The sequence below is a fragment of the Pongo pygmaeus genome, chromosome 18 (genome assembly GCF_028885625.2).
Source record: "Pongo pygmaeus isolate AG05252 chromosome 18, NHGRI_mPonPyg2-v2.0_pri, whole genome shotgun sequence".
NCBI classification, from domain to species: Eukaryota; Metazoa; Chordata; class Mammalia; order Primates; family Hominidae; genus Pongo; species Pongo pygmaeus.
Window position 1 is genome coordinate 44512143 of NC_072391.2, and position 26851 is coordinate 44538993.

Here is a 26851-nt window from a genome sequence, read left to right on the forward strand (position 1 = left end):
ACAAAGAAGTTTGGTGATCTCTGTGGTTTATAATAGCTTAACCTTATGTTTGCTAACATATACTTAGACATTAGAATTTTAGAAATTCCATACAGTTTTGGAACAAATATTAGTATTATTCACCAAAATATAACCTAAAGAAGATTGAACATCATTTTGGCAATCCCATGTAACTAAACATGTCAAATGATCCTGTTTACCTCTTTTCTGGAGGTTCCAGGGGCCCTCTAAAGCCTCCCAAAAGCCAGGTGTCAGGAAAGGCAATTTTGAGGCTCAAGTTTGATTTTGGGAAGCCTGTTAAATATGTTAGAGGATTAAAACACTTGATTTTATGAAATTGATTTCCAGATTACCATAAATTATTTGACTCAGAAATTTTAATGAAGCAAAACCTTTTATAACCCTTTCCAAATTTTGCCAAAGGGCAGATCAGTGCCCCAAGAGTACCCTGTTGTGCTTTCATTCCAATGCTCAACCCTCAGAGAAACCACATAATAACCCCTGGAACCTAGTCAACATGTTCACACAGAAAGCCTCTTCTGCAAGAATCATTTCGATGATCCTTCTGCCACTTGTTTGAACCTTCAGCTTTACCTTATCTAATTCAAAACAATTCTTTAGCCCTAGCCAATACTTTACATTTTCCTATCTTCTAATGATCTTTCATTAAAAACACATTTTACTGTTCTTATACACCTGGCATGTAAATCTATTTCCAGTGGTTTCAATTATGTGTTTTAATGGTACCTCCTAGCAATTTGAACTTTAATGTAAATCCTGGCAAGTTGTTTTAATTGTGTGCCAGATACAGCTAGCATAATTGACTCCTTCCAGCATAATTAAGGGTGTGGTTAATTCTATATGTCTGTAAGGAACTATATGTCCCTTACAGAGATATAGAACTATGTCTATATGTCAATTGCCTTACCAGTTGTGGAGCAAGCAAGTCAAATAGTTCTTAAAACCCAAAAGGCAGTTTGTAACCTTAAAACATTTAGTGAGCCTAGTATCTAACCTGCATAATTTAGTCCTCCTATTTACACTTTGGTGACATCTGCATTTTACTAATAATCTTTAAGGCTGTTGTTATTTCTCAAACATTAAAGTCACGTGAACTAAAAGGTACCATAGCTTTTATCTTCCCTTTAAAAAATATTTCATCCAAGCACTTTTCTTGCTTTAGGCCAATTACTTAGAGGTCTTTTTATAGACATCACACTCAACACATATATAGCTACACAGGCAGGCAGACAGAAGAAGATTCAGTAGTTGCAAGACCTTTCATTTGCCAGTCTTTATGTTTCTCTCATAATGTGAAGTAATTTCTGATACTCCCAAAAGTCAAAAATGCCAGATAACACAATGCAAAACGAACAGAACCCTAAATTCTGAGAGGGATTTATCCACTTCTAGTTCCTGGGGTTTCATGAGGAAAACAGAGGTTTTTTGCAAAATGGGATATCTGGCGCCCCATGTTTTTCCCAAGGAGTCCCAGGCTGTTGGAGCTTGAATATCTGCTTTTAATTAAACTGACTTTTAGCCATAGCACTCTTTAATAAGGTCCTTTTAAAATTTCTTAATACCTGACTTTAGCCAGGCCAAACGGCTGATATTTCTGGCTTTCAAACTTTACTAAAGGCTCAGAGAAAGGAAAATCCAAGGCAGTTTGTGGAGGGGCAGGGAATCAAAAAATGGCAAAGGTCATGCAGATATCAAACTAGAAAGAACTAATTTCCTAAGGCAGGATTGAACTCCTGGCTGCCATTGTAAAATGGTGAGGCTAGAACAAAACATTGCCACGTGGTTGCAGGCCTTGCTCCCAAAGATGTAAAACAGGATGGAGGCCTGCTGCAAAGTTTGCTATGGAAAGATGCACAAAGTACACTAGATTGGCTACAGATTAAGACCAGCCTCACAAATCCTTTTTCGCAATTAAAGCTCTACTGAGAATATAAACAGTGATCCTTATCATTCCTAGCCTAGTTAAAATGTCTTCTAAAAGGAAAAAAAAGCTAATTTAAAAGTCAACTCCTGATCTGGTGGAGAAAAACCAGTTTAAAATGCCTAAAGAGGAACCTCTTATTTTTATGCAAATGGATTCCTCCACCAGTGAGAAAGACTTCATTACTGTTCAAGGGAGTGGGACCTTCTGGCTGGGGGAGCGGAAGGCTCTATGGATGCATGGCAGGGAGAGCTGCCTGCTGTTGGGCACCCTTGGTTCACGCACCCCAGCCTTGGCAGGGAGGGGAGGGTGGCGGGAGCCGCTGCTCGCCCTTCTGTCACAAAAAAGAAAGGAAAATGCCATGGAGACTGAGGCTGACCTTCTCAACACCTGGGAGTGATGGGGGTCGGGGCATGGTTTCCCTTGCCCTCAGAAGTCTGAGGATGAAAAGGCTTAAAAATGAGATAAAAATAGATTTGGTTTGCATCTCACTCACCCTTAAGCCCCACGTTGGGTGCTAAACTGTTGTAGGACTTTCTCCTTAGTTCGCCTAAAAATGGGGTCCTTGTCACACAACCATGAGAGATTAGGCTTGCAGGCACTTTAAAGGGCAAGAAAAATTTATCGGGCAAAAAGGAAAACAAAGGGAAACAGAGAGTCTCAGCAAAGCGAAAGTCCTGCTAGCTGGCTTCCGCCTCATAGATTGAATCCTAGGTACCACCCTGGAACAGGGGAGATCAGGCTCCTCCCTCTGGCAAACAGTGCGCACTTCCCGAGGCCCCACCCCGTTGCACACTCCTCCCAGTGTGCAGGCCAGTTGGAAGTTCTCTGGGGACCTCTTTATACTTGCTGTCTCATTCCTGAAATGAGGCCAGTACACCAGGAGCAGGAGGGGGGGAAGGGAAGAGCAGTTAGAATAAAGAATAAACAGAAAGAGGAAGAGGAACAATTTCAGCAGCATTTTTCATTTTAAAAGTCACTTTATAAAATTTTACATTTTCCTTTTGCAAAGAAATAACTTTGTCAGAACCTCTTTTAGAAACTTCTAAGTATCATTGAAAATAGCTCTCCTAGTTGTTTTATTTTAGAGCTAGCTTTTTAAAACTGAGAGTACAGATAAACTAGTTGAGGTATTTTAAAAGTACACTATTTCGACCATTGTAATTTGGGGTCATCTTTAGTTATGTGTGACTAGTTTTCTAAATGTTAGCATGAAGAGGCACCATAAGCATTAAATATAAATCCAGCTGGTGTTTCTAAAAGTGGGTCACCCTGTAAGGACAAAGTCTAGGTTTTAGAGATAGTTGTCCACAATTTTCGTTTTCCTTCCTGAATGACCAGAAACCTAGTGGGACTCATGAGCGCCTTTTATTATTTTGGTCATTCAAGAACATTTTAGATTTGTCAATTGAACCAAGCTTCAGAATTTAACCAGTTTTTAAAATTACATGTTTTTCACTTAAGCCTCAAAGATTCACTTCCTCTTTTCAAGGACCAAAGTTTAAACTACAGAAAAGGTTGAAAAACTCCAACTAGTAGTTCAAAATAAAACCTTAACTTCAGAGAAAAATGAAAGTCACAAATCCGAGGTCAACAGATCTCTAGAGAATAACAAATGAAACTCTTACCTTTTATAGAGCTTCACTTCCAACCTCAACTAGTTAAGAATATGTACAAATTGAATAAAGTCTTAATCCTCAATCAAGCCAGGAGGATTCAGATCCCAACAGGGGCCTTAGCAGAGATTCCTGCTGACTTTGGCAAGGTTGGGTGAAGGAGGACTTATCGCATTGGTACCAAGGTGCCGATTGCTGGTAAAGTGGTGGGGCTCTCTGGAGGTCCACTTCCAATCTTGTTTAGGGTGCCAAAATGTTAACCTTATATAACTAGATTCCGAAAATGTGATTCATTATAGAGTTTATTCAAGCCTAAATCTATGTGGAAGCATAGATAGAAGCTGCCCTGAATATATCTTCTGATTAGCATCAGTTACAGGTGGATTTTAAAGGAAAGAGGCAGCTTCTAAGTTGTGTTTCCAATAACTTATATTAATATAACAAAAGCTATTGATTAGCTGTATATTGTTCTTTGTATCACAAATTCCAGGAACTGGAAGATAATGGGTAACGCAGCTAGTCAGGAACAAAAATGCCTGTAAACATGGTCCTTGGGTGTGGGTGCATAGGAAGGAAAGTGTGATTGAAGTCCCATACTCTTGTCTTCCTGAGCCTGATAAGTTTTGCATACCTCACCTAGCTCAGTCTGCTCTGAGCTATTTTTCTCCTATCACTGATAAGTTTTATTTTACTTTGTGATGTTTGCGTGTAGACATAATTCGAATGGGAAAAGCATGGAAAAGAAAAATTAACATTTTACAATTTCATTTCAATTGGAACATTTAGTAGAATTTTCTGTTATTTTGTAGCTCTTTAATTTGCTTTGGGAGTTCATGCTCTATTAATTGCTCTCTCCATTTTTACTGGCATTGATGCTTTCTAGATGTCCTATTTTTGTTTAAAATGTTAACATTGATTACTTTTCCTTTGACTTAGATTTGTGGTATTGTTTACCATAAATTGTGTAGAACATCCTTGTTTAATTTTATTATTATTATTATTATTATTATTATTATTATTATTATACTTTAGGTTTTATGGTACATGTGCGCAATGTGCAGGTAAGTTACATATGTATACATGTGCCATGCTGGTGCGCTGCACCCACTAACTCATCATCTAGCATTAGGTATATCTCCCAATGCTATCCCTCCCCCCTCCCCCCACCCCACAACAGTCCCCGAAGTGTGATGTTCCCCTTCCTGTGTCCATGTGTTCTCATTGTTCAGTTCCCACCTATGAGTGAGAATATGTGGTGTTTGGTTTTTTGTTCTTGCGATAGTTTACTGAGAATGATGATTTCCAATTTCATCCATGTCCCTACAAAGGACATGAACTCATCATTTTTTATGGCTGCATAGTATTCCATGGTGTACATGTGCCACATTTTCTTAATTCAGTCTATCATTGTTGGACATTTGGGTTGGTTCCAAGTCTTTGCTATTGTGAATAATGCCGCAATAAACATACGTGTGCATGTGTCTTTATAGCAGCATGATTTATAGTCCTTTGGGTATATACCCAGTAATGGGATGGCTGGGTCGAATGGAATTTCTGGTTCTAGATCCCTGAGGAATCGCCACATTGACTTTCACAAGGGTTGAACTAGTTTGCAGTCCCACCAACAGTGTAAAAGTGTTCCTATTTCTCCACATCCTCTCCAGCACCTGTTCTTTCCTGACTTTTTAATGATTGCCATTCTAACTGGTGTGAGATGGTATCTCATTGTGGTTTTGATTTGCATTTCTCTGATGGCCAGTGATGGTGAGCATTTTTTCACGTGTTTTTTGGCTGCATAAATGTCTTCTTTTGAGAAGTGTCTGTTCATGTCCTTCACCCACTTTTTGATGGGGTTGTTTGTTTTTTTCATGTAAATTTCTTTGAGTTCATTGTAGATTCTGGATATTAGCCCTTTGTCAGATGAGTAGGTTGCGAAAATTTTCTCCCATTCTGTAGGTTGCCTGTTCATGCTGATGGTTGTTTCCTTTGCTGTGCAGAAGCTCTTTAGTTTAATTAGATCCCATTTGTCAATTTTGGCTTTTGTTGCCATTGCTTTTGGTGTTTTAGACATGAAGTCCTTGCCCATGCCTATGTCCTGAATGGTAATGCCTAGGTTTTCTTCTAGGGTTTTTATGGTTTTAGGTCTAACATTTAAGTCTTTAATCCATCTTGAATTGATTTTTGTATAAGGTGTAAGGAAGGGATCCAGTTTCAGCTTTCTACATATGGCTAGCCGGTTTTCCCAGCACCATTTATTAAATAGGGAATCCTTTCCCCATTGCTTGTTTTTGTCAGGTTTGTCAAAGATCAGATAGTTGTAGATATGTGGCATTATTTCTGAGGGCTCTATTCTGTTCCATTGATCTATATCTCTGTTTTGGTACCAGTACCATGCTGTTTTGGTTACTGTAGCCTTGTAGTATAGTTTGAAGTCACGTAGTGTGATGCCTCCAGCTTTGTTCTTTTGGCTTAGGATCGACTTGGCGATGCGGGCTCTTTTTTGATTCCATATGAACTTTAAAGTAGTTTTTTCCAATTCTGTGAAGAAAGTCATTGGTAGCTTGATGGGGATGGCATTCAATCTGTAAATTACCTTGGGAAGGATGGCCATTTTCACAATATTGATTCTTCCTACCCATGAGCATGGAATGTTCTTCCATTTGTTTGTATCCTCTTTTATTTCCTTGAGCAGTGGTTTGTAGTTCTCCTTGAAGAGGTCCTTCACATCCCTTGTAAGTTGGATTCCTAGGTATTTTATTCTCTTTGAAGCCACTGTGAATGGGAGTTCACTCATGATTTGACTCTCTGTTTGTCTGTTATTGATGTATAAGAATGCTTGTGATTTTTGTACATTGATTTTGTATCCTGAAACTTTGCTGAAGTTGCTTATCAGCTTAAGGAGATTTTGGGCTGAGACAATGGGGTTTTCTAGATATACTATCATGTCATCTGCAAACAGGGACAATTTGACTTCCTCTTTTCCTAATTGAATACCCTTGATTTCCTTCTCCTGCCTAATTGCCCTGGCCAGAACTTCCAACAGTATGTTGAATAGGAGTGGTGAGAGAGGGCATCCCTGTCTTGTGCCAGTTTTCAAAGGGAATGCTTCCAGTTTTTGCCCATTCAGTATGATATTGGCTGTGGGTTTGTCATAGATAGCTGTTATTATTTTGAGATACGTCCCATCAATACCTAATTTATTGAGAATTTTTAGCATGAAGGGTTGTTGAATTTTGTCAAAGGCCTTTTCTGCATCTATTGAGATAATCATGTGGTTTTTGTCTTTGGTTCTGTTTATATGCTGGATTACATTTATTGATTTGCGTATATTGAACCAGCCTTGCATCCCAGGGATGAAGCCCACTTGATCATGTTGGATAAGCTTTTTGATGTGCTGCTGGATTCTGTTTGCCAGTATTTTATTGAGGATTTTTGCATCAATGTTCATCAAGGATATTGGTCTAAAATTCTCTTTTTTTGTTGTGTCTCTGCCAGACTTTGGTATCAGGATGATGCTGGCCTCATAAAATGAGTTAGGGAGGATTCCCTCTTTTTCTATTGATTGGAATAGTTTCAGAAGGAATGGTACCAGCTCCTCCTTGTACCTCTGGTAGAATTCGGCTGTGAACCCATCTGGTCCTGGGCTTTTTTTGGTTGATAAGGTATTGATTATTGCCACATTTTCAGCTCCTGTTATTGGTCTATTCAGAGATTCAACTTCTTCCTGGTTTAGTCTTGGGAGGGTGTATGTGTTGAGGAATTTATCCATTTCTTCTAGATTTTCTACTTTATTTGCGTAGAGGTGTTTGTAATATTCTCTGATGGTAGTTTGTATTTCTGTGGGATCGGTGGTGATATCCCCTTTATCATTTTTTATTGCATCTACTTGATTCTTCTCTCTTTTTTTCTTTATTAATCTTGCTAGCGGTCTATCAATTTTGTTGATCCTTTCAAAAAACCAGCTCCTGGATTCATTTATTTTTTGAAGGGTTTTTTGTGTCTCTATTTCCTTCAGTTCTGCTCTGATTTTAGTTATTTCTTGCCTTCTGCTAGCTTTTGAATGTGTTTGCTCTTGCTTTCCTAGTTCTTTTAATTGTGATGTTAGGGTGTCAATTTTGGATCTCTCCTGCTTTCTCTTGTGGGCATTTAGTGCTATGAATTTCCCTCTACACACTGCTTTGAATGCATCCCAGAGATTCTGGTATGTTGTGTCTTTGTTCTCGTTGGTTTCAAAGAACATCTTTATTTCTGCCTTCATTTTGTTATGTACCCAGTAGTCATTCAGGAGCAGGTTGTTCAGTTTCCATGTAGTTGAGTGGTTTTGAGTGAGATTCTTAATCCTGAGTTCTAGCTTGATTGCACTGTGATCTGAGAGACAGTTTGTTATAATTTCTGTTCTTTTACATTTACTGAGGAGAGCTTTACTTCCAAGTATGTGGTCAATTTTGGAATAGGTGTGGTGTGGTGCTGAAAAAAATGTATATTCTGTTGATTTGGGGTGGAGAGTTCTGTAGATGTCTATTAGGTCTGCTTGGTGCAGAGCTGAGTTCAATTCCTGGGTATCCTTGTTGACTTTCTGTCTCGTTGATCTGTCTAATATTGACAGTGGGGTGTTAAAGTCTCCCATTATTAATGTGTGGGAGTCTAAGTCTCTTTGTAGGTCACTCAGGACTTGCTTTATGAATCTGGGTGCTCCTGTATTGGGTGCATATATATTTAGGATAGTTAGCTCTTCTTGTTGAATTGATCCCTTTTCCATTATGTAATGGCCTTCTTTGTCTCTTTTGATCTTTGTTGGTTTAAAGTCTGTTTTATCAGAGACTAGGATTGCAACCCCTGCCTTTTTTTGTTTTCCATTTGCTTGGTAGATCTTCCTCCATCCTTTTATTTTGAGCCTATGTGTGTCTCTGCACGTGAGATGGGTTTCCTGAATACAGCACACTGATGGGTCTTGAGTCTTTATCCAATTTGCCAGTCTGTGTCTTTTAATTGGAGCATTTAGTCCATTTACATTTAAAGTTAATATTGTTATGTGTGAATTTGATCCTGTCATTATGATGTTAGCTGGTTATTTTGCTCGTTAGTTGATGCAGTCTCTTCCTAGTCTCGATGGTCTTTACATTTTGGTATGATTTTGCAGTAGCTGGTACCGGTTGTGCCTTTCCATGTTTAGCGCTTCCTTCAGGAGCTCTTTTAGGGCAGGCCTCCTGGTGACAAAATCTCTCAGCATTTGCTTGTCTGTAAAGTATTTTATTTCTCCTTCACTTATGAAGCTTAGTTTGGCTGGATATGAAATTCTGGGTTGAAAATTCTTTTCTTTAAGAATGTTGAATATTGGCCCCCACTCTGTTTTGGCTTGTAGAGTTTCTGCCGAGAGATCCACTGTTAGTCTGATGGGCTTCCCTTTGAGGGTAACCCGACCTTTCTCTCTGGCTGCCCTTAACATTTTTTCCTTCATTTCAACTTTGGTGAATCTCACAATTATGTGTCTTGGAGTTGCTCTTCTCGAGGAGTATCTTTGTGGCGTTCTCTGTATTTCCTGAATCTGAATGTTGGCCTGCCTTGCTAGATTGGGGAAGTTCTCCTGGATAATATCCTGAAGAGTGTTTTCCAACTTGTTTCCATTCTCCCCATCACTTTCAGGTACACCAATCAGACGTAGATTTGGTCTTTTCACATAGTCCCACATTTCTTGGAGGCTTTGCTCGTTTCTTTTTAATCTTTTTTCTCTAAACTTCCCTTCTCGCTTCATTTCATTCATTTCGTCTTCCAGGGCTGATACCCTTTCTTCCATTTGATCGCATCGGCTCCTGAGGCTTCTGCATTCTTCACGTAGTTCTCGAGCTTTGGTTTTCAGCTCCATCAGCTCCTTTAAGCACTTCTCTGTATTGGTTATTCTAGTTATACATTCTTCTAAATTTTTTTCAAAGTTTTCAACTTCTTTGCCTTTGGTTTGAATATCCTCCCGTAGCTCAGAGTAATTTGATCGTCTGAAGCCTTCTTCTCTCAGCTCGTCAAAGTCATTCTCTGTCCAGCTTTGTTCCGTTGCTGGTGAGGAACTGCGTTCCTTTGGAGGAGGAGAGGTACTCTGCTTTTTAGAGTTTCCAGTTTTTCTGCTCTGTTTTTTCCCCATCTTTGTGGTTTTATCTACTTTTGGTCTTTGATGATGGTGATGTACAGATGGGTTTTTGGTGTGGATGTCCTTTCTGTTAGTTTTCCTTCTAACAGACAGGCCCCTCAGCTGCAGGTCCGTTGGAGTACCTGGCAGGCCGTGTGAGGTGTCAGTCTGCCCCTGCTGGGGGGTGCCTCCCAGTTAGGCTGCTCGGGTGTCAGGGGTCAGGGACCCACTTGAGGAGGCAATCTGCCCGTTCTCAGATCTCCAGCTGCGTGCTGGGAGAACCACTGCTCTCCTCAAAGCTGTCAGACAAGGGACATTTATGTCTGCAGAGGTTACTGCTGTCTTTTTGTTTGTCTGTGCCCTGCCCCCAGAGGTGGAGCCTACAGAGGCAGGCAGGCCTCCTTGAGCTGTGGTGGGCTCCACCCAGTTCAAGCTTCCCGGTTGCTTTGTTTACCTAAGCGAGCCTGGGCAATGGCGGGCGCCCCGCCCCCAGCCTCGCTGCTGACTTGCTGTTTGATCTCAGACTGCTGTGCTAGCAATCAGCGAGACTCCGTGGGCGTAGGACCCTCTGAGCCAGGTGCGGGCTATACTCTCCTGGGGCACCGTTTCCTAAGCCCGTCGGAAAAGCACAGTATTCGGGTGGGAGTGGCCCAATTTTCCAGGTGCTGTCTGTCACCCCTGAAAAGGGAACTCCCTGACCCCTTGCACTTCTGAGTGAGGCAATGCCCCGCCCCTGCTTCGGCTGGCGCACAGTGCACTCACCCACTGACCTGCGCCCACTGTCTGGCACTCCCTAGTGAGATGAACAGGGTATCTCAGATGGAAATGCAGAAATCACCCGTCTTCTGTGTCGCTCACGCTGGGAGCTGTTGACCGGAGCTGTTCCTATTCAGCCATCTTGGCTCCTCCCCCTTGTTTAATTTTATGTAGTTACTTTAGGAACAATACAATGGTGATCACTAAAATAATAACATTTATCTAACCAAGCTGTTCTTGACTTATCATGGGCGTTCTTTGAATGTATAATTTAGATGATTTTACTTTTACCCTTTTTTGCTATGGTTTGAACATCTATTTTTCCTCTTACTAAATAGGTACTTATTTTCTTGAGAGGTCTGATTTTCCTTTTGTTTATTTATTGTTGCCTCTAATAACACTCTTTTTTTTTTAAAGAAAAATTAGATGACAGAATCACTATAGTCCCTTAGTTCTTAAATATCCTAGCACTTTTAAAAATAAATATTTTTAAATCTAAAATCTTGGTATAAATATCATTAAAACAATCTCTCAAAATCAATTCACCTACCATTGTAATGCAGGTTGATTTCAGTTTGCATATTCTATATCCATATGCTCATGTATCATTTAATTTTAATGGAATTATATACTCAACTCCTGGTGATTTATTTTTTGTATGTAAAGCAAAATACTACCTCTACTAATAGAGATCTAAATAAAAACAGAAATGTTACTCACCCACAATTCTTCCACCTCAGTGAAGGTTTCCCCTTTAATTTTTATATATACATATGCACAATTTATAAATTATGATTATTTGTACCTAATTTATTTTCTTTCATAGTGAATGAGCTTCACTGGGAGTGTATAGACTCCTAGAGCTTATTACCTCATGCTCTAGCAGTGGCATATTATTCCTTTCTGATTGCCAAGCTACCCATATACTTATACCTGCCTGGAGCTAGCTGAATACAGGAAGGCAAGGGCATGACTGGAGGGGTGGCTGGGTCCTTTCCTTTGAAGCAGGAAAGGAGTACTGATGCTCTGTCTGTTGATAGGTCTCTCCTTTCCTCACTATGGACCCATTCCTGTTGGTGCCATTGTGAATACTCTTGTAAGAAAATCTTCTTTTCGCTCAGAGCAAGTCTTATCTACAAATTACCTATCTTTTCAGCAGAAGATAATGAGACTGTTGCCTGAATGTATAGGCCCTTTCTTTACGTTCTTCTTAATGTTACTATCTACCTAAACATAAAGGCTTCCCAAAACCTTGGCTTTAAACTAGGATGTTGGACATAGCAATTTTATGAGCATAAAGGCTTTAATTTTCTTTAAAAACAGAATCTTAATCCATGCCAATGTGATTTCTGCCACTAGGTAAATTATAGGTTCATTTTTGTGCTATGTTCTTAGACTGTATGGTATATATTACCTGAATCCAGAGATGGATTAATTGTGACCTTGAGTTGTTTTTAATTTCTGAGTGCTTTTAACAAGAATGAGAGACAGTACTTAGTCTGTCTTTTCAACAAAAGATAATGAGACTGTTGCCTGAATGTATATGCTCTTTCTTTACGTTCTTCTTAATGTTACTATCTGCCTAAACATAAAGGCTTCCCAAAACCTTGGCTTTAAACTAGCGTGTTGGACATAGCAATTTTATGAGTATAAAGGCTTTAATTTTCTTTAAAAACAGAATCTTAATCTATGCCAATGTGATTTCCCCAACTAGGTAAATTATAGGTTCATTTTTGTGCTATGTTCTTAGGCTATATGGTATACATTACCTGAATCCAGAGGTAGATTAATTGTGACCTTGAGATGTTTATAATTTCTGAGTGCTTTTAACAAGAATGAGAGACAGTACATAGTCTGATGGCTGAAGGTTCAGATGTCTGTCTTTCAGTTAGCAGTTGAGAAAGTGCACTAGTCAAGTGAACAATTTTCTATATCCATTTTGTGGCAAATTATCATGATTATTGTGTATTTTGTAGTTTTGAGCAGCTGACTCTGCTAACACCTTTGAGTAGTTTTCAAGGCTGAGAAGTAGAAATGATCTGCTTATAGTCCAGATAATAAGGCAAGAATATCATCTCCCTGGGAGAAAGTAGAGGATTAGGAATTTCAGCATGAAACCTAGCTGAATATTCGTGGAGTGGATGGCTTTGGAGTATGTGAACATTATCTTCTTTCCTTGAGGGTTTGGGGTATGATTATTTGAGAAAAAATTGTGTAATGAAACATTAGCATAAGGAATGAAGTTTGGATTTATGGTCACATAATTAGACATATTTCTTAATAACTAGAATCTATTGACAAATGACTACCACATGAGTATTAGTGACACTTAGTTGTTTGGACCATGTACACATCAGTTAGTTGGATTGAGTGCTGGAGGTAAGGGTGGGAATATCCCATGACATTTCAAGTTCTTCTGTATTTATTTTCAAAGGTACTTTATCCCCCCTCTTGTTCCCCCAGCAAGAAGGTTTACAAGTAGTAAAGTATGGTACTTCACATAAAATAATGGAAGTTAGATTAAGCACTGCTTCTTCATTTGTTTAGAGTTTTTCTTTGTTTATCTTTGTGAAAATGACTGAATTTGATGGGTTTTTATTTTTTCTTTTAGGCTCAGTTTATGAACCTCTTAAAAGCATTAATCTTCCAAGACCTGATGATGAAACTCTCTGGGATAAGTTGGACCATTATTACAGAATTGGTGAGCAAAACCTGAGGAAAACGTGTCCTTAGGTATCTGCGATTAGTATTCCCCTTGCCCTAGTTAAATCATGTACATTATGTGGATGATGTTGTTCTGTCATTGGGATGTTGGGGTACTTTCAGTGCTTAAGTAGCTGTGTATTCCAATTGTATGTCAATACCAGGACTATACAAGGAATCTGGCAGATCATATCTGGCCCTTGAAGAATTTCAAAACTGTCACCAATATCTTGTGTGTTTTTTTAATCTTCCTAAACATTACCAGATTTGAGACCTTGAGGATGTTTCTTGATTAATACACAAATATTTCACGTAAGTATTAATTTGCTCATTTACCTAAACATGGTTCCCAGATAGTCCTAAACTTTTTATATCCATTTCTAATTCATTGAGGTACAAGAGATAATCACAAGTTAGTATTATTACTATCAGGGCCCTGGTGTTTTGTTTGTTTTATTTTGTTTTTCCAGGACCAGCCTTGCAAATTTTGTTTTTCAGTGTGAGTAAGCAACTTTCAGATATGTGTATAAGGGCCTCCTCTTTGTTTGTCAGACCATATATTAGAATGCATATTAATCTTTTTGTCAGTTTACAATTTATGCCATTTGCTTGTACTAGGATGGCAGAAAACATAAAATTTGATTTCTTTCCCCCTAAGATGATGGATTTTTTTGTCTATTTCAACTTCATATAAAACTTCAATCTTACTTCTTTTGGTCAAGATTCTTGCTTGCATTAAGTTGCCCGTTTTATTATCTTTTTGGCAATAACTAGCTAAAGAGAACTAACTATATTTTTTTGTGTCAATTGTGTGTTTTGGACTCTTGGACTAATTTTTTACACTGGGAAAAATAATAAATACCCTGGTTTTCTGAAAGAAATGATTATGATAAGATCAATTTAGAGGCCAGGCACGGTGGCTCACGCCTGTAATCCCAGCACTTTGGGAGGCTGAGGCGGGTGGATCACAAGGTCAGGAGTTTGAGACCAGCCTGACCAACATGGAGAAACCCCGTCTCTACTAAAAATACAAAAATCAGCCATGTGTGGTGGTGCACTCCTGTAATCCCAGCTCCAGAACAGAATGTTTTCGACCTTTGAAAAACTATCCTAAAAAGTAGATAACATGGCTGGGTGTGATCTCTCATGCCTGTAATCCTAGCCCTTTGGGAGACCAGGTTGGTAGGATTGCTTGAACCCAAGAGTTTGAGACCAGCCTGGGCAACATAACAAGCCCTCCATCTCTACAAAAAGTTTAAAAATTAGCCTGGCATGGTGGCGATTGCCTGTAGACCCAGCTACTTAGGAGTCTAAGTTGGGAGGATCACTGAAGCCCAGGGGTTAGAGGCTGCAGTGAGCTTATGATCATGCAACTGCATTCCAGCCTGGGTTATAGAGCGAGACCCTGTCTCAAAACAAAAGGGTAGTTGCCAATCTAGATAAGGTTAATGTAATGCATTTTAGGAAAAGCATTACCCATTCATTTGTAGTTAGATAGCAATAAAATAGCTTTTAATAAATGTAATTTTAGTGTGTGTGTTTTCCTATTTTAGAGCTCGTTTATAAAAGATAATAAAACATTAATTTCAGACTTATTTAAGTAAAATGTTCATAAAAAATTATTTACTTGCTGCTGTGTTCATGTTATATATGGATGGAATTCAGTTTTAAAATGTGAAACATTTTCCTAACCTGTACAATAAAGTAAAATGAATACTGTACACTCCTGTGAAGACCAGGCACAATTTAATCATCAGTGAAACACAGGATTCCAGCCTGTTCTGTGATCTTCCCCTCGCCCTTCCTACATTGTTGGTCATTTACTGTAGCAGTTGAGGTGGCTTTGTGATTTACTAAATGTATGCTACTCTTTCTTGTGCCTTTGCTTTAAGTTTACCTGTTGAACTGATTTTTTAAAAATATTATACTTAGTCTTTTGCTTGATCTCTTTTTCCCTCTGTACCTGATGTTATCCTAATAAGATTTCTAACACACATTGACATTACTGGAGATGTGCTAAAGGCTTTTTAAGTCCTAATTAGCTGAGTCCTTTCCTAAAACTGGAAAGATTTCTTTATGTAGGGTGGATTCCCACTAAGGCTGGAGTGACATGAAGTTGTTTCCACATCTTCAGAAGTGTTGTACTATAGCAAGTTTAGAAACAAAATCGTCAGAAGTGGGATGAGGAAACCAAAGAAGATTAAAGCATTTAGCCCAAGGAAAGTCACTGGCTGTACAGTTCATTCTTTGTCTTGTCCTCAATTGCAGTCAAGTCAACATTGCTGCTGTATCAAAGTCCAACTACCGGTCTCTTTCCCACTAAAACATGTGGTAGTGACCAGAAGGCCAAGATCCAGGACAGCCTATACTGCGCTGCTGGGGCCTGGGCTTTGGCTCTTGCATACAGGTGAGCTGGTGTGTGTTCTCCTAGTAACTTTGAGAGTGGATAATAGGGTTTTGTAGGACCAAGACTAATTGAGCCGCTATCTTTTGACTCTGCTGCTGACTCACTGTGCAACTTATGACTGCTGACATCCCTTTTTAGGCCTCTAAACCTTTTCATTTTCTTTTTCTTTTTCTTGTTTTATTTTGAGATGAGGTTACCCAGGCTGCAGTGCAGTGGCATGACCTTGGCTCACTGCAACCTCTGCCCCCTGGGTTCAAGCAATTCTCCTGCCTCAGCCTCCCTACTAGCTGGGATTACAGGCATGCACTACCACGCCTGGCTAATTTTTGTATTTTTGATAGAGATGGGGTTTCTGTTGGCCAGGCTGGTCTCGAAATCCTGACCTCAAGTGATCTGCCAGCCTCGGCCTCCCAAAGTGCTGGGATTACAGGTGTGAACCACCATGCCCGGCCTAAACCGTTTCATTTTTCTAAGAGCTTGTATCAGACCAGTTCTAAGATTTTATGACTTTGTGACCAAAACTTCTTGTCTCTAGGTTTGTAAATCATCATTTTTAGTCATTGGTAGAATGAACTACCTACCCACTCTCATTGTGTTGATTGGTTTCAATCATGGAGAGAACTGATGATGACTAAATTTTGCAGATAATAAAATTAGAGCCCCAAGTGCTTAACAAATTTGTTCAAAATGATGCAACTCATTAATGATAGAGCCAGGGTCAGAATTCTTTTCCCCTACCCAGTTTCTGGTTTTATCACTGCACTTCAGCGAAGTATCTCTTATTAAGTCTGGTCGTAAGTGAAATAATTGTATGAAGTAAAAAAAAAAAAAGAAAGAAATAGTTTGACAATACAAAATTTCTCCTTTATTTATTTCATTATATGTAGAAAGCACTGAATGTGGATGCTAACACATAGTTGTAATACATTTTAACCATAATTAAGATCAGTAAGATTAACTTTCTGAATATTAATTTTCTGAAAGTGATCCATAGTTATGTTTCTGATTTAAAAATTGTATCTTCCACATGAACACAATTTATCTGTTTGAAATTACTGATGTGTTGGGTTTTAAAAAGAAAATCAAACACTGAGACAATATGCAGTAGTCTTCTTTAGCACACTTGAATGCTGACATCACTAAAAGCATTTCCTTACATATTCTAGGTAAGGACAATATGGCTTTATTAAATGTAAAACTGGTACTGATCTTAGGAGTACAGGGAGCATCAGTAGCACCTTCACCAAATGGTGAAGCCAATAATGAGACAGACTGATGTTAACTGCCGTTCCTGATTTGACACAATGGGAAATACACCTTGTGCTAACATCTTACCAAGTTATCTAACATGAGTCTACATATGAACAAAAAATCGGACAAAGCTGGATTGTGGCTGTTGATAAGACAACTTGCCTGGACTCTTTAAAAATGTCAGTATTACAGATGACTAGGAAATAGGTATGAGGATGGCTAGATTAAAAGAGACTAAAGAAATATAACAGCCAAATGCAATACATGATCCTTAATTGGATCATGCATTTAAAAATACTGTAAAGTATGTTTTTGGGACACTTCAATATTTGAGCCAAGACTATGTATTAGATCATATAGTATCAGTATTAAATTTTTTAGGTATAATAATGGTATTATGGTTATGTAGGCAAATCTCCTTGTTTTCTAGAGATACTTCTGAAGTGTGTAGGAGTGAAGGGTCATGATGTTCGTAGCTTACTTTCAAACAATGAAGAAAATATTATAGAGAATGCAAGCTAATGTTAAAATGGTGAATCTAAGTGATGACCAAAAGGCTTATTCATTATAGCATCCTTTTAACTTTTTTGTAGATTTGAAATTTTTCTAAATAAAATGTTTATAGGAAAATTGCTTTAACAAATACAAGAGTACAGGCAGCATATGGACAAAAGTCAGATATTAACCTTTTCCCAGAATGCTTCTAACATCAGATAGAGACTTTAAAGTCCTTATTTTGCAGGCACACTATCTATGTAGAATATGCCTCTATTAAAACACTTGTGTCTGACCTCAAGGGGAAAAGTACTGTATAGAGCAAATTCATGCCAATTTTTGTGCAATGCCAGCATGAAAAAGAAGGTATGATATGCTAATGATGAATAACTTACTTTTTACTGACATTCACCATACTATGTCAAAATAATAATCATTCTTCCCAATAGTGAATGGTATATGCAATCTATGATTTAACTGGGAGGTAATTATAATATACTTTTTAAAGAGAGAAGTGATACTTTTTAATCATGTGAGAATGATTACCAGATATTTTTAGTTAAGATTAAGTGAAACAATGAATAAATCACTTTTATTTTTTCGTAGTGGGTGACTCTTATCCACCTTTGGAAAGTTACTGATCTATAATAAAAGGCAACTTGTGGACAGAAGGAACATCTTAACCTAGTTTAATAGTTAGATTTTAGCTGTTCTTTATTTTTAAAAGCAAGAGATGTAAAATATGCTCAATTGATTTTAAATTAAAACCAAAGAATATAAAGCTTTATGCCAAAATACATCATGTGTCATCCTGGATGTGTGTTTAGTTGAAGGCATCCATGACTATGACTAAATGCCTGCTCTGACGGTATTGAACACACTGCAGAGCAAAGAAAGGCAGTGCCTACCTTAACTTGTGGCTGCTACTTAAATCCAAGTGGCCATTGCATAACCTACAGGGATGGGTAATAAAAATTGGCTTTATTTCATAACAGTGAATTTAAAACAATCTGTTGGTGGATTTTTTTCCAATAGAAATATTCTTTAAAGTTTCAGCCAAATCACTGTAGAAATATTGTATACTATTTTTAAAAGAAGTTGGCTTACTTCCTTGAAAGAAGGAAAAATCTGCCTAAGTTTCATCGTAGGATTTTTTTTTCATTGCAGCATTTCTACTTTTGCTGGGAAAATGGAGTTTCACTGTGACAGAATTGGTAGACGTCACCAGAACACAGGATTAGCCAGATAGTTAAATACTTAATTATCAAAAGCTCTGCTTCCTTTTCAAATGCATTTCCAATTTGTTTCATGAGTTATCTCTCTCACCCAGGCGCATTGATGATGACAAGGGAAGGACCCATGAGCTGGAGCACTCAGCTATAAAATGCATGAGAGGAATTCTCTACTGCTATATGCGTCAGGCCGATAAGGTAAAACACTGTGGTGTGGACGGGAATTCTCCCATCATTCTGAAGGATTAATTTAACTAGTATTGCAATGGCTTCTTCTGAAGAAGAATGTACTTTTCAAAGGGAAAGCCACATCCTAGGGCGGCCTAGATAGGTTAACAGCCTTTGCCATTCTAGCCCAGGGTTTGAAATCCTGAGATTGAAGGAACACCTTAAACAAGAGGTGATTGAGAATTGTTATTTAGACTTGGATTTGTGTTTTGCATCTGATGTTGCTTGATAAAGACCCAGTTTCTCAGGAACCTCACAATATCGATAATTCTAACCAATATTTTATTAAAGAATATCCTTGTCAGAATTACTTTTGGACATGTGAATTGCTCTGGCTTAAGTGAACTTTAGTTTAAAAATGTAACACTTCATTCATTTACATACAAAGAGGCTAGGAATTATAGGCTTAGAAAACAGCTTTACAGGCCAGGCACGGTGGCTCATGCCTGTAATCCCAGCACTTTGGGAGGCCGAACTGGGCAGATCACGAGGTCAAGAGATCAAGGCCATCCTGGCCAACATGGTGAAACCCCGTCTCTATTAAAAATACAAAAATTAGCCAGGCGTGGTGGTGTGCACCTGTAGTCTCAGCTACTCGGGAGGCTGAGGCAGGAGAATCGCTTGAACCTGGGAGGCGGAGGTTGCAGTGAGCTGAGATCGTGCCAATGCACTCCAGCCTGGTGACAGAGCAAGTCTCTGTCTCAAAAAACAAAAAGAAAAAAAAGAAAACAGCTTTACAGGGTTATGTGGAAATTAAAGAAAATAATATACATAACAACATTTAAAAAACTATAAAGCTCTATACAAATATAATGGCTATTCCCTTACTTACCTACATCTCTGTGATCCCAGGTCCTAATATAGTAAGTGCCCATACGTGTACATCAATGCATATGGGTCCCTAAGACCACCCACAGGTTTGATGCTTCATTAGGAGGACTCACATGACTCAGTAGATAGTCATAGTTGTGGCTATGGTTTATTACATGAGAGGAGACAAAGTATAATCAGCAAAGGGTCAAGGTGCATGGAACACAGTCTGGAGGAAGCCAGATGCCAGCACCTAGGAGTCCTCCCCAGTGGGGTCACACAGATGCACTTCATTCCCCCAGCAACTGATTGTGACTAATTGTAACATGTGTAAAATGTCTATCAGGGAAGTTCAATAGAAGCTTGAGGTTTTTATTGCTCAAGGTTTTTATTAGTGGTTGGTCACGTGGGTATCCTCTGTCTAGCACTCACAAAGTTCCAGACATCCAGAAGGAAACCAGGTGTGTAGTATCAACCACATTGTTAATGTAAACACTTTAGGTTTACATTTAGGTTTAGCCACTCTTGTGAGGGAACAGTGGAAAACCCTTTCATGATCTGAGTGTCCACATATCAGCCAAGGGGCAACCTTAGAAACAGTTCTTTCTGTGGTTAGCAGTCTCAGGCCTACTATATTAACTCTTTTCGGGACAATCTGCATAAATGAATGTACTGGTTTCTAGTCTGTTTCCAGCTGTGTGATGTTGGACAAATTATTTAATTTCCATGTGCCTCCGTTTTTTTCATCTGTTAAATATGGATACCAGTAATACTGCCCTTATTAGGTTTTGTAAGGATTAAGAAATAACACATGTGTGTGAGTCAGTGTTTTGCAAGAAAGCCGCCTTGGCGCAGTGAAGGTGAAGGCCGGCGCACTCACTGGCTGAGGTGGGATCCCGAGGCCTCTCCAGTCCCCTGAGGGCGCACCACTGGCCCATCTCACCCAGGGCGGTGCCCCAGAGGTGGAGCACCAGGGCACGTGTTAGGACCTGAAAGATGGTGAACTGTGCCTGGTCAGGGCAAAGCCGGAGGAAACTAGTGGAAGTTCCTAGCAGTCCTGACGTGTAAATCAATCGGTCATCCAACCTGGGTATAGGGGCGAAAGACTGATGGAACCATCTGGTGGCTAGTTCCCTCCAAGGTGTCCCTCAGGATGGCTGGCACTCTTCCAGAACCCACCCCACATGGTTTCATCTGTAAAGTGAATGATTGGAGGGTTTAGGACCCAAAGGATCTCCACCTACTCTCACACTTCAGTTGGGTAAGAAGGCCGGCTTGCTGGCGTGTGGAGCCGGGTGTGGAATGTGAGTGCCTAGTGGGCCGCTTCTGGTAAGCAGATCTGGCTCTGCGGGATGAACCAAATGCCGGATTAAGGTGCCCAATGCCCACACACTCATCAGACCCCAGAAAAGGTGTTGGTTGATACAGGAGGAAGGCGGCCACGGAAGTCAGAATGGGTGGGGGTGGGGAAGGGCAGAGAATGTATAGAGAACATGGAGTCTGCCCCCATACCACCCTGAATGCCCTATCTCGTCTGATCCCAGAAGCTAAGTAGGGTCAGTCCTGGTCAGTACTTGGATGAGAAAGAGCACATAGCACAAGGGCTGGTACCAGGTGAACATACAGTAAATATTTGTGTCGTTATCATTAGTAGTATTCTCTTTCCCTTCTAGACCCTGTGTTTCAGATGCATTTCCAACTTCTGTATTTTAGCAGAGATGCACGCAAGTAACTTTGCAGGCAGTTTTGATCACTTAATATTTTGTATATTTTTTATCATACAAACATATTGTTTTAATTTGCACTTGAAAATAATAGGCCAGGCACGGTGGCTCATGCCTAAAATCGCAGCACTTTGAGAGGCTGAGACGGGTGGATCGCTTGAGGCCAGGAATTCGAGAGCAGCCTGGCCAACATGGTGAAACTCCGTCTCTACCAAAAATACAAAAATTAGCCAGATTTGGTGGTGCGCACCCATAGTCCCAGCTGCTCAGTAGGCTGAGGCACAAGAATCACTTGAACCTGGGAGGGAGAGGTTGCAGTGAGCTGAGATCACTCCATTGCTTCCCAGCATGGGCAACAGAGGGGAAACTCTGTCTCAAAAAAAAAAAAAAAAAAGAAAGAGAAAATAATAAGCTGGGCATGGTGGCTCACGCCTGTAATCCCAACACTTTGGGAGGCTGAGGCAGGCAGGTAATGAGGTCAGGAGTTCGAGACCAGCCTGGGCAACAGAGTGAGACTCCACCTCAAAAAAAAAAAAAAAAAAGAAAAAGAAAAGAAAGAAAAAAATAATAAAAAGAGTGATAACAAATCATCTTCTTCAGGCCTGTAATTCAAGTCAAAATAAAAAAAATCATTAATCTTCTGCTACCAGAATATGGCAACAAGAAAATGTTATAGAGAAAAAGTATATTTATTCATAAGCTGATAATAGAGACATATGAAAAACCTTTAATTTGTCTGCTGAGATTTGACTGTACAAATCAATATTGCAAAGGTTTTTCAGATGCTTGAAATAAAGTAGTATGTCACAGATTGACATACTGGAATTAAACTAGTATGTCATATGTTATGTTGAAATAATTGTGATTAAAGTTAATTTTTTCCTAAGTGTGAGATGTTATTGTTTATTTCATTTGTATCAATCCATAATGTCTTTATGAATTCAACTTTTCTCTCTAGGGCACATTGTGAAAATCAAACTCATGACTTTCATGGGTTTGCCAAACAAGCCGACAAAGTAGAATTATCAGAAGGACGTCTAATAATGTATTAGTTTAAGGCAGGGGTTTCCAATCTTTTGGCTTCCCTGGGCCATATGGGAAGGAGAAGAATTGTCTTGAGCCACACATAAAATACACTAACACCAACCGTAGCTGATGAGCTAAAAAAAGAAAAAAAAATTGCAAAACAAATCTCATAATGTTTTAAGAAAGTTTACGAGTTTGTGCTTGACTGCCTTCAAAGCTGTCATGCTCTGCGGGTTGACAAGCTTGGATTAAGGTTTTTTCCTTGTGGCACAGTTAGCCAGTTGGTTTTTTTATTGTTCTTTGGCTGGTTTTTTGAGACAGGGTCTCTCTGGGTCACCCAGACTGGAATGCAGTGGTGTAATCACAGCTCACTGCAGCCTTGACCTCCCAGTCTCAATCAACCCTCCCACCTCAGCCTCCCAAGTAGCTGGGGCTACAGGCGTGCACCAACACACCCAGCTAATTTTTGTATTTTTTGTAGAGACAGGGTTTCTCCATGTTTCCCCAAGCTGGTCTTGAACTCCTGGGCTCAAGCAGTCCTTCCACCTAAGCCTCCCAAAGTGCAAGGGTTACAGGCGTGAGCCACCATGCCCGGCCAACTTAAGCTATTTTAAATTCCTTAAATTATAAAGGATTATCATTTTTTTTCCTATGTAGCTATGATGTAGACCATTAGCACCTGGCCATTAGCCAATTGTTAGTGGCCTTTTCTACTGAGATTTGACTTTACAAAGGCGTTTTGACTTTATAATGGCATTTCTTACTCAACCTTATTAACCAGTCATCACAATTGTAATATGTTTTCTTTTGATACAGTTTGAGTGTGACCTAAGGTTGTTTTTGTTTTTTAATTTTAAAAATAGAGACAGGGTCTCACTATATTGCCGAAGCTGGTCTCGAACTCCTGGGCTCAAGGAATCCTTCCACCTCGGCCTCCCAAAGTGCTAGGATTACAGGCATGAGCCACCATGTCTGGCCCAGTTAAGCTATCTTACATTCTTTAAATTACAAGGGATTGTCATTTCTTTCCTATGTAGCTATGATATATACCATTAATGTAAATATGAATTGTAAGGAGTATATTATTCTAGTGCATATGAGTGTGAGGGACTGACTCAGGGAGATTGAAGCATGCACCCAGCTCAAAGCCTCTCACCATACCTTCACATCTTATTGCTGCTTGCCATTCTTTTCCTCCAGTCTTGGCTGTTTCCTTTACAATACTGTTGCAAGAGGAAATATAAACGTATCTTAAAATGTGAAATATTTCTGTGTTGGTCTTCCCTTGAAACTAAAGCAAAGCTCATTTGTAGTGTTCATTCACTGTTTGACCTCTAGCCTCATGTTGTCTTTTGAAGTAAAATCATGACCTAGAAAGTCTCCTTTCTCCACTTCTATTGATTTCTCATCATAAAACATGCTTCCTGATGTATTTTCTAAAAATACTAGCTAAAAGAGATATTTTAAGTTGATTATGAATTTGAGTGAATACAAAGACTTATTCTTGATTTATTTAAAGAATTTAGAGCAGTCTGTTTTCTGGGTTTTATTGTCTGGACACTTATCTTAATGCCTGCTTATTAGTGTCAGCTATGTTTTATCTCTCAGTGTGCAGATACCTATTCTCTTATTTACTGTCTTTTATAATTCTGCTTACAGAGAGGCATTCAGAGTTTTTCAGAGTTGATTCAATCTGCAATTAGTTTGGAGGGCAGACATTTGCTTTATAATAGGCTATAAATGTTGCTGTATCTATCTACTGAAAAATTTTTTTAAATGCTAGTTTCTAATTAATGAGAAATCATTAACTTTTATAAAATTTATTTTTCCAGGATTCCCGTATGAGAAGATTTTTTTCTCTAAATGCATGTTTTAAGGCTATAAGTTAGAAATGGATGACAAAACACTCAATTACCTCTTCCCAAATGATAAACTGTTTATTCACAATAATAAAAGTTTTCAGGAAAAATCTAAGCAAAATACAAGTGGAAGAGGCATTATTCTAGATTTATTTTAGTCTAGAAACTTTTGCTTTAATTATTATCTTTATTTTTACTTGCCAGATACCAGAATCATATAAAATACTAATTAGCATCCTCTTGTTTTTGACTGCTTTCAAGAGAACTTTTTGTTTGTAATTGACATACAGCATGCCCCATTAATCTTCAAAGCTTATACTTTGGACCTTATTTTTTTCTGAAATTTTAAATTACTTGTCTTTTAATGGCTTTAAAACTCAAAATTTACTTATGTAATCTCCCATTTGAGCAACTTTAATCATTTAGTAGTTGCTTTTCCCCTGACATAGTGATTGAATATAAATTGTCCTGCTGGGTTCTTGCATGTCTTGAAGACAAATGACAAGCACCACCTTGTCAACTGCAGGAGGCACTTTATTAAACTGATAAAACCTTATCCTTTTAGATCTGTATCAAGTGGTTAAAATGTGTTTTGCTTCTATTTTACCTATTTTTTATATAGGAGCTCAGAATAATATTCAGGACTTCAAGATAATAGTGCAAAAAGAGTGACCACATTGATTTCTATTTGTGTAGGTTCAGATTACTGCCCGCAGTTTCAGATATTGAGAAGGGATAGTCATCTTCTCTGAATTAACACCAGATGGCTTTCTCACTTTATCAATAGAGAACTTACATTCCTAACTGTACCCATTCTCTAGGTCCTGATTACATACTGATAGGTTCAGACTTTTATTTTGCTGATTAGGTTCTTTAATCATAAGGAGGGCTGTATTTGTTTGTGTAGGGCACTTGGAGACGTGAAAGATGTAACCTCCCTCTAGAACGATATTGCCCAATAGAACTTTTTATGAGCATACAAATGTTCCATGTTACTCTTGAGCAATACAGTACCCACTAGTGACATGTGGCTATTGATTTCATGAAATGTGGCCATTGTGACTGAAGAGCTTAATTTTTTATTTAATTTAATATAATTAATTGTAATTTAATTTAATTAGTCACATGTAGCTAGTGGCTACCATGTTGGACAGCATAGTTTCTAGAAGCTTATAAGATACTGGGACTCTACAGCAATACTGTTTCTCCACTCACAACACTTCTGACACCAAATGTATGGATTTTCCATACCAAGCAGTTCTCGAATTTGAGACACCAACTGGGTATATACAGTTTGTTGTAATTCTTCCAGTAACGACCTGGAGTTAAAACAGATCTTATAGGTTCAGACTCAGTCCCATAAGACTACCCCCAGCTTCAGACACCAATAGTAAGTAGTAGATCCCCAGGCTACCCACAATTCTCTCTGACTTGGCTACAATAATTCCTTGGTGTCAATACTTTGTTATAATAGCTCACAGAACTTGGGAGACACTTTACTTACTATTACCAGTTTGTTTTAAAGGATATAAACAAACACCAGATGAAGTGGTAGAAGGTGCAGAAGGTCCTGAGCACAGGATCATCTGTCCCCGTGGTATCTGGGGTGGATTATCCTCTTGGCATGCAGATGTGTTCACTGACCCAGAAGCCCTCCAGACATCATCATCTAGGGTTTTTATAGCAACCATGTTATGTAGGCATGATTGATTAAATCACTGGCTATTGGTGATTGACTCAATCGCCAGCTTTTCCTTTCCACATGTCCCCTGAAGTAAGGAGTGGGAGTGAGGAGCTGAAAGTTCCAACCCTCTGATCACTTGGTTGGTTCCTCTGTCAATCAGTCCCCCGTCTTGAAGCTATCTAGGGACCTATCAAGAGTCACATTATTAGCAAAAACTCAGGTATGGTTGAAAGGGACTTATATGAACAAAAGACATTCTTTTTGCCCCTGTTGCTCAGGAAATTTGAAGGGTTCTTGGAGCCATGTGCCCAGAACTAGGAAGGTAGACCAAATGTGTATTATATAATTTCACAGGGAGATACACACAACTAGTAAAAGTATAAAACAGGAAAAATAATTGAGTGACAACTACATTGATGTGGGAGTCCAGAGGAAGGAATTTTGGTGAGGGTTCAAAAAGTATAAAAAGACTTTTTTAAGATAGTATTTTAAGGAGAAGAAGAATTTTTAAAGATGGAGAAGAAAAGATGGTTCTATATAGTTTCGTAGTGAATTGAAACAAGGCAAGATTGCAACCACTTAGGTATTATCGTCACTTATTTCTCTCTAAAAGAGAAGTAAATTATTGCATTTACCTAGAGCTATATATCTTTCATTTCATTTTTTTTGTTCTTACTTATCTCAGACTTCCAGGAATTAGCACAGTACTTGTCACGTAATTGGCATCAGTAAATGTTTGCCATGTTGAATTGAACAGGCCCTAAAGAAATGGGTGGATTTTTTGGTCCCCAGAGTTTTTCTGTTGGATTATTTAGGTATTTACTTATTCTAAAATGGTAAAATTTTATGTCTAGCTAATAAATAATGGTGTGGCCTATATTCTCTTAGAGTTGGTGCCTTAGTAATGAGAGTACAATATATATGGAAGGGGAAATGAAAGCATGTTAACAGTAGCATACATTAAAATTTGCGACCCTTAGAGAAAGAAATTGTATTTGAA

General features: G+C 38.8%; 1 protein-coding gene across 5 annotated transcripts in view; it reads left to right on the forward strand.

Annotated features, from left to right (window-relative positions):
- The window catches only part of PHKB (phosphorylase kinase regulatory subunit beta), a 238194-nt gene that overhangs the window by 27057 nt on the left and 184286 nt on the right, over positions 1–26851 (forward strand). For all 5 annotated transcript variants that reach the window (XM_054452899.2, XM_054452903.2, XM_054452901.2 and 2 more), the window contains 3 exons: positions 13044–13133; positions 15404–15542; positions 18619–18718. In XM_054452899.2, the coding sequence (XP_054308874.2) occupies positions 13044–13133; positions 15404–15542; positions 18619–18718 (329 nt within the window). The remainder of the gene's footprint in view (positions 1–13043; positions 13134–15403; positions 15543–18618; positions 18719–26851) is intronic.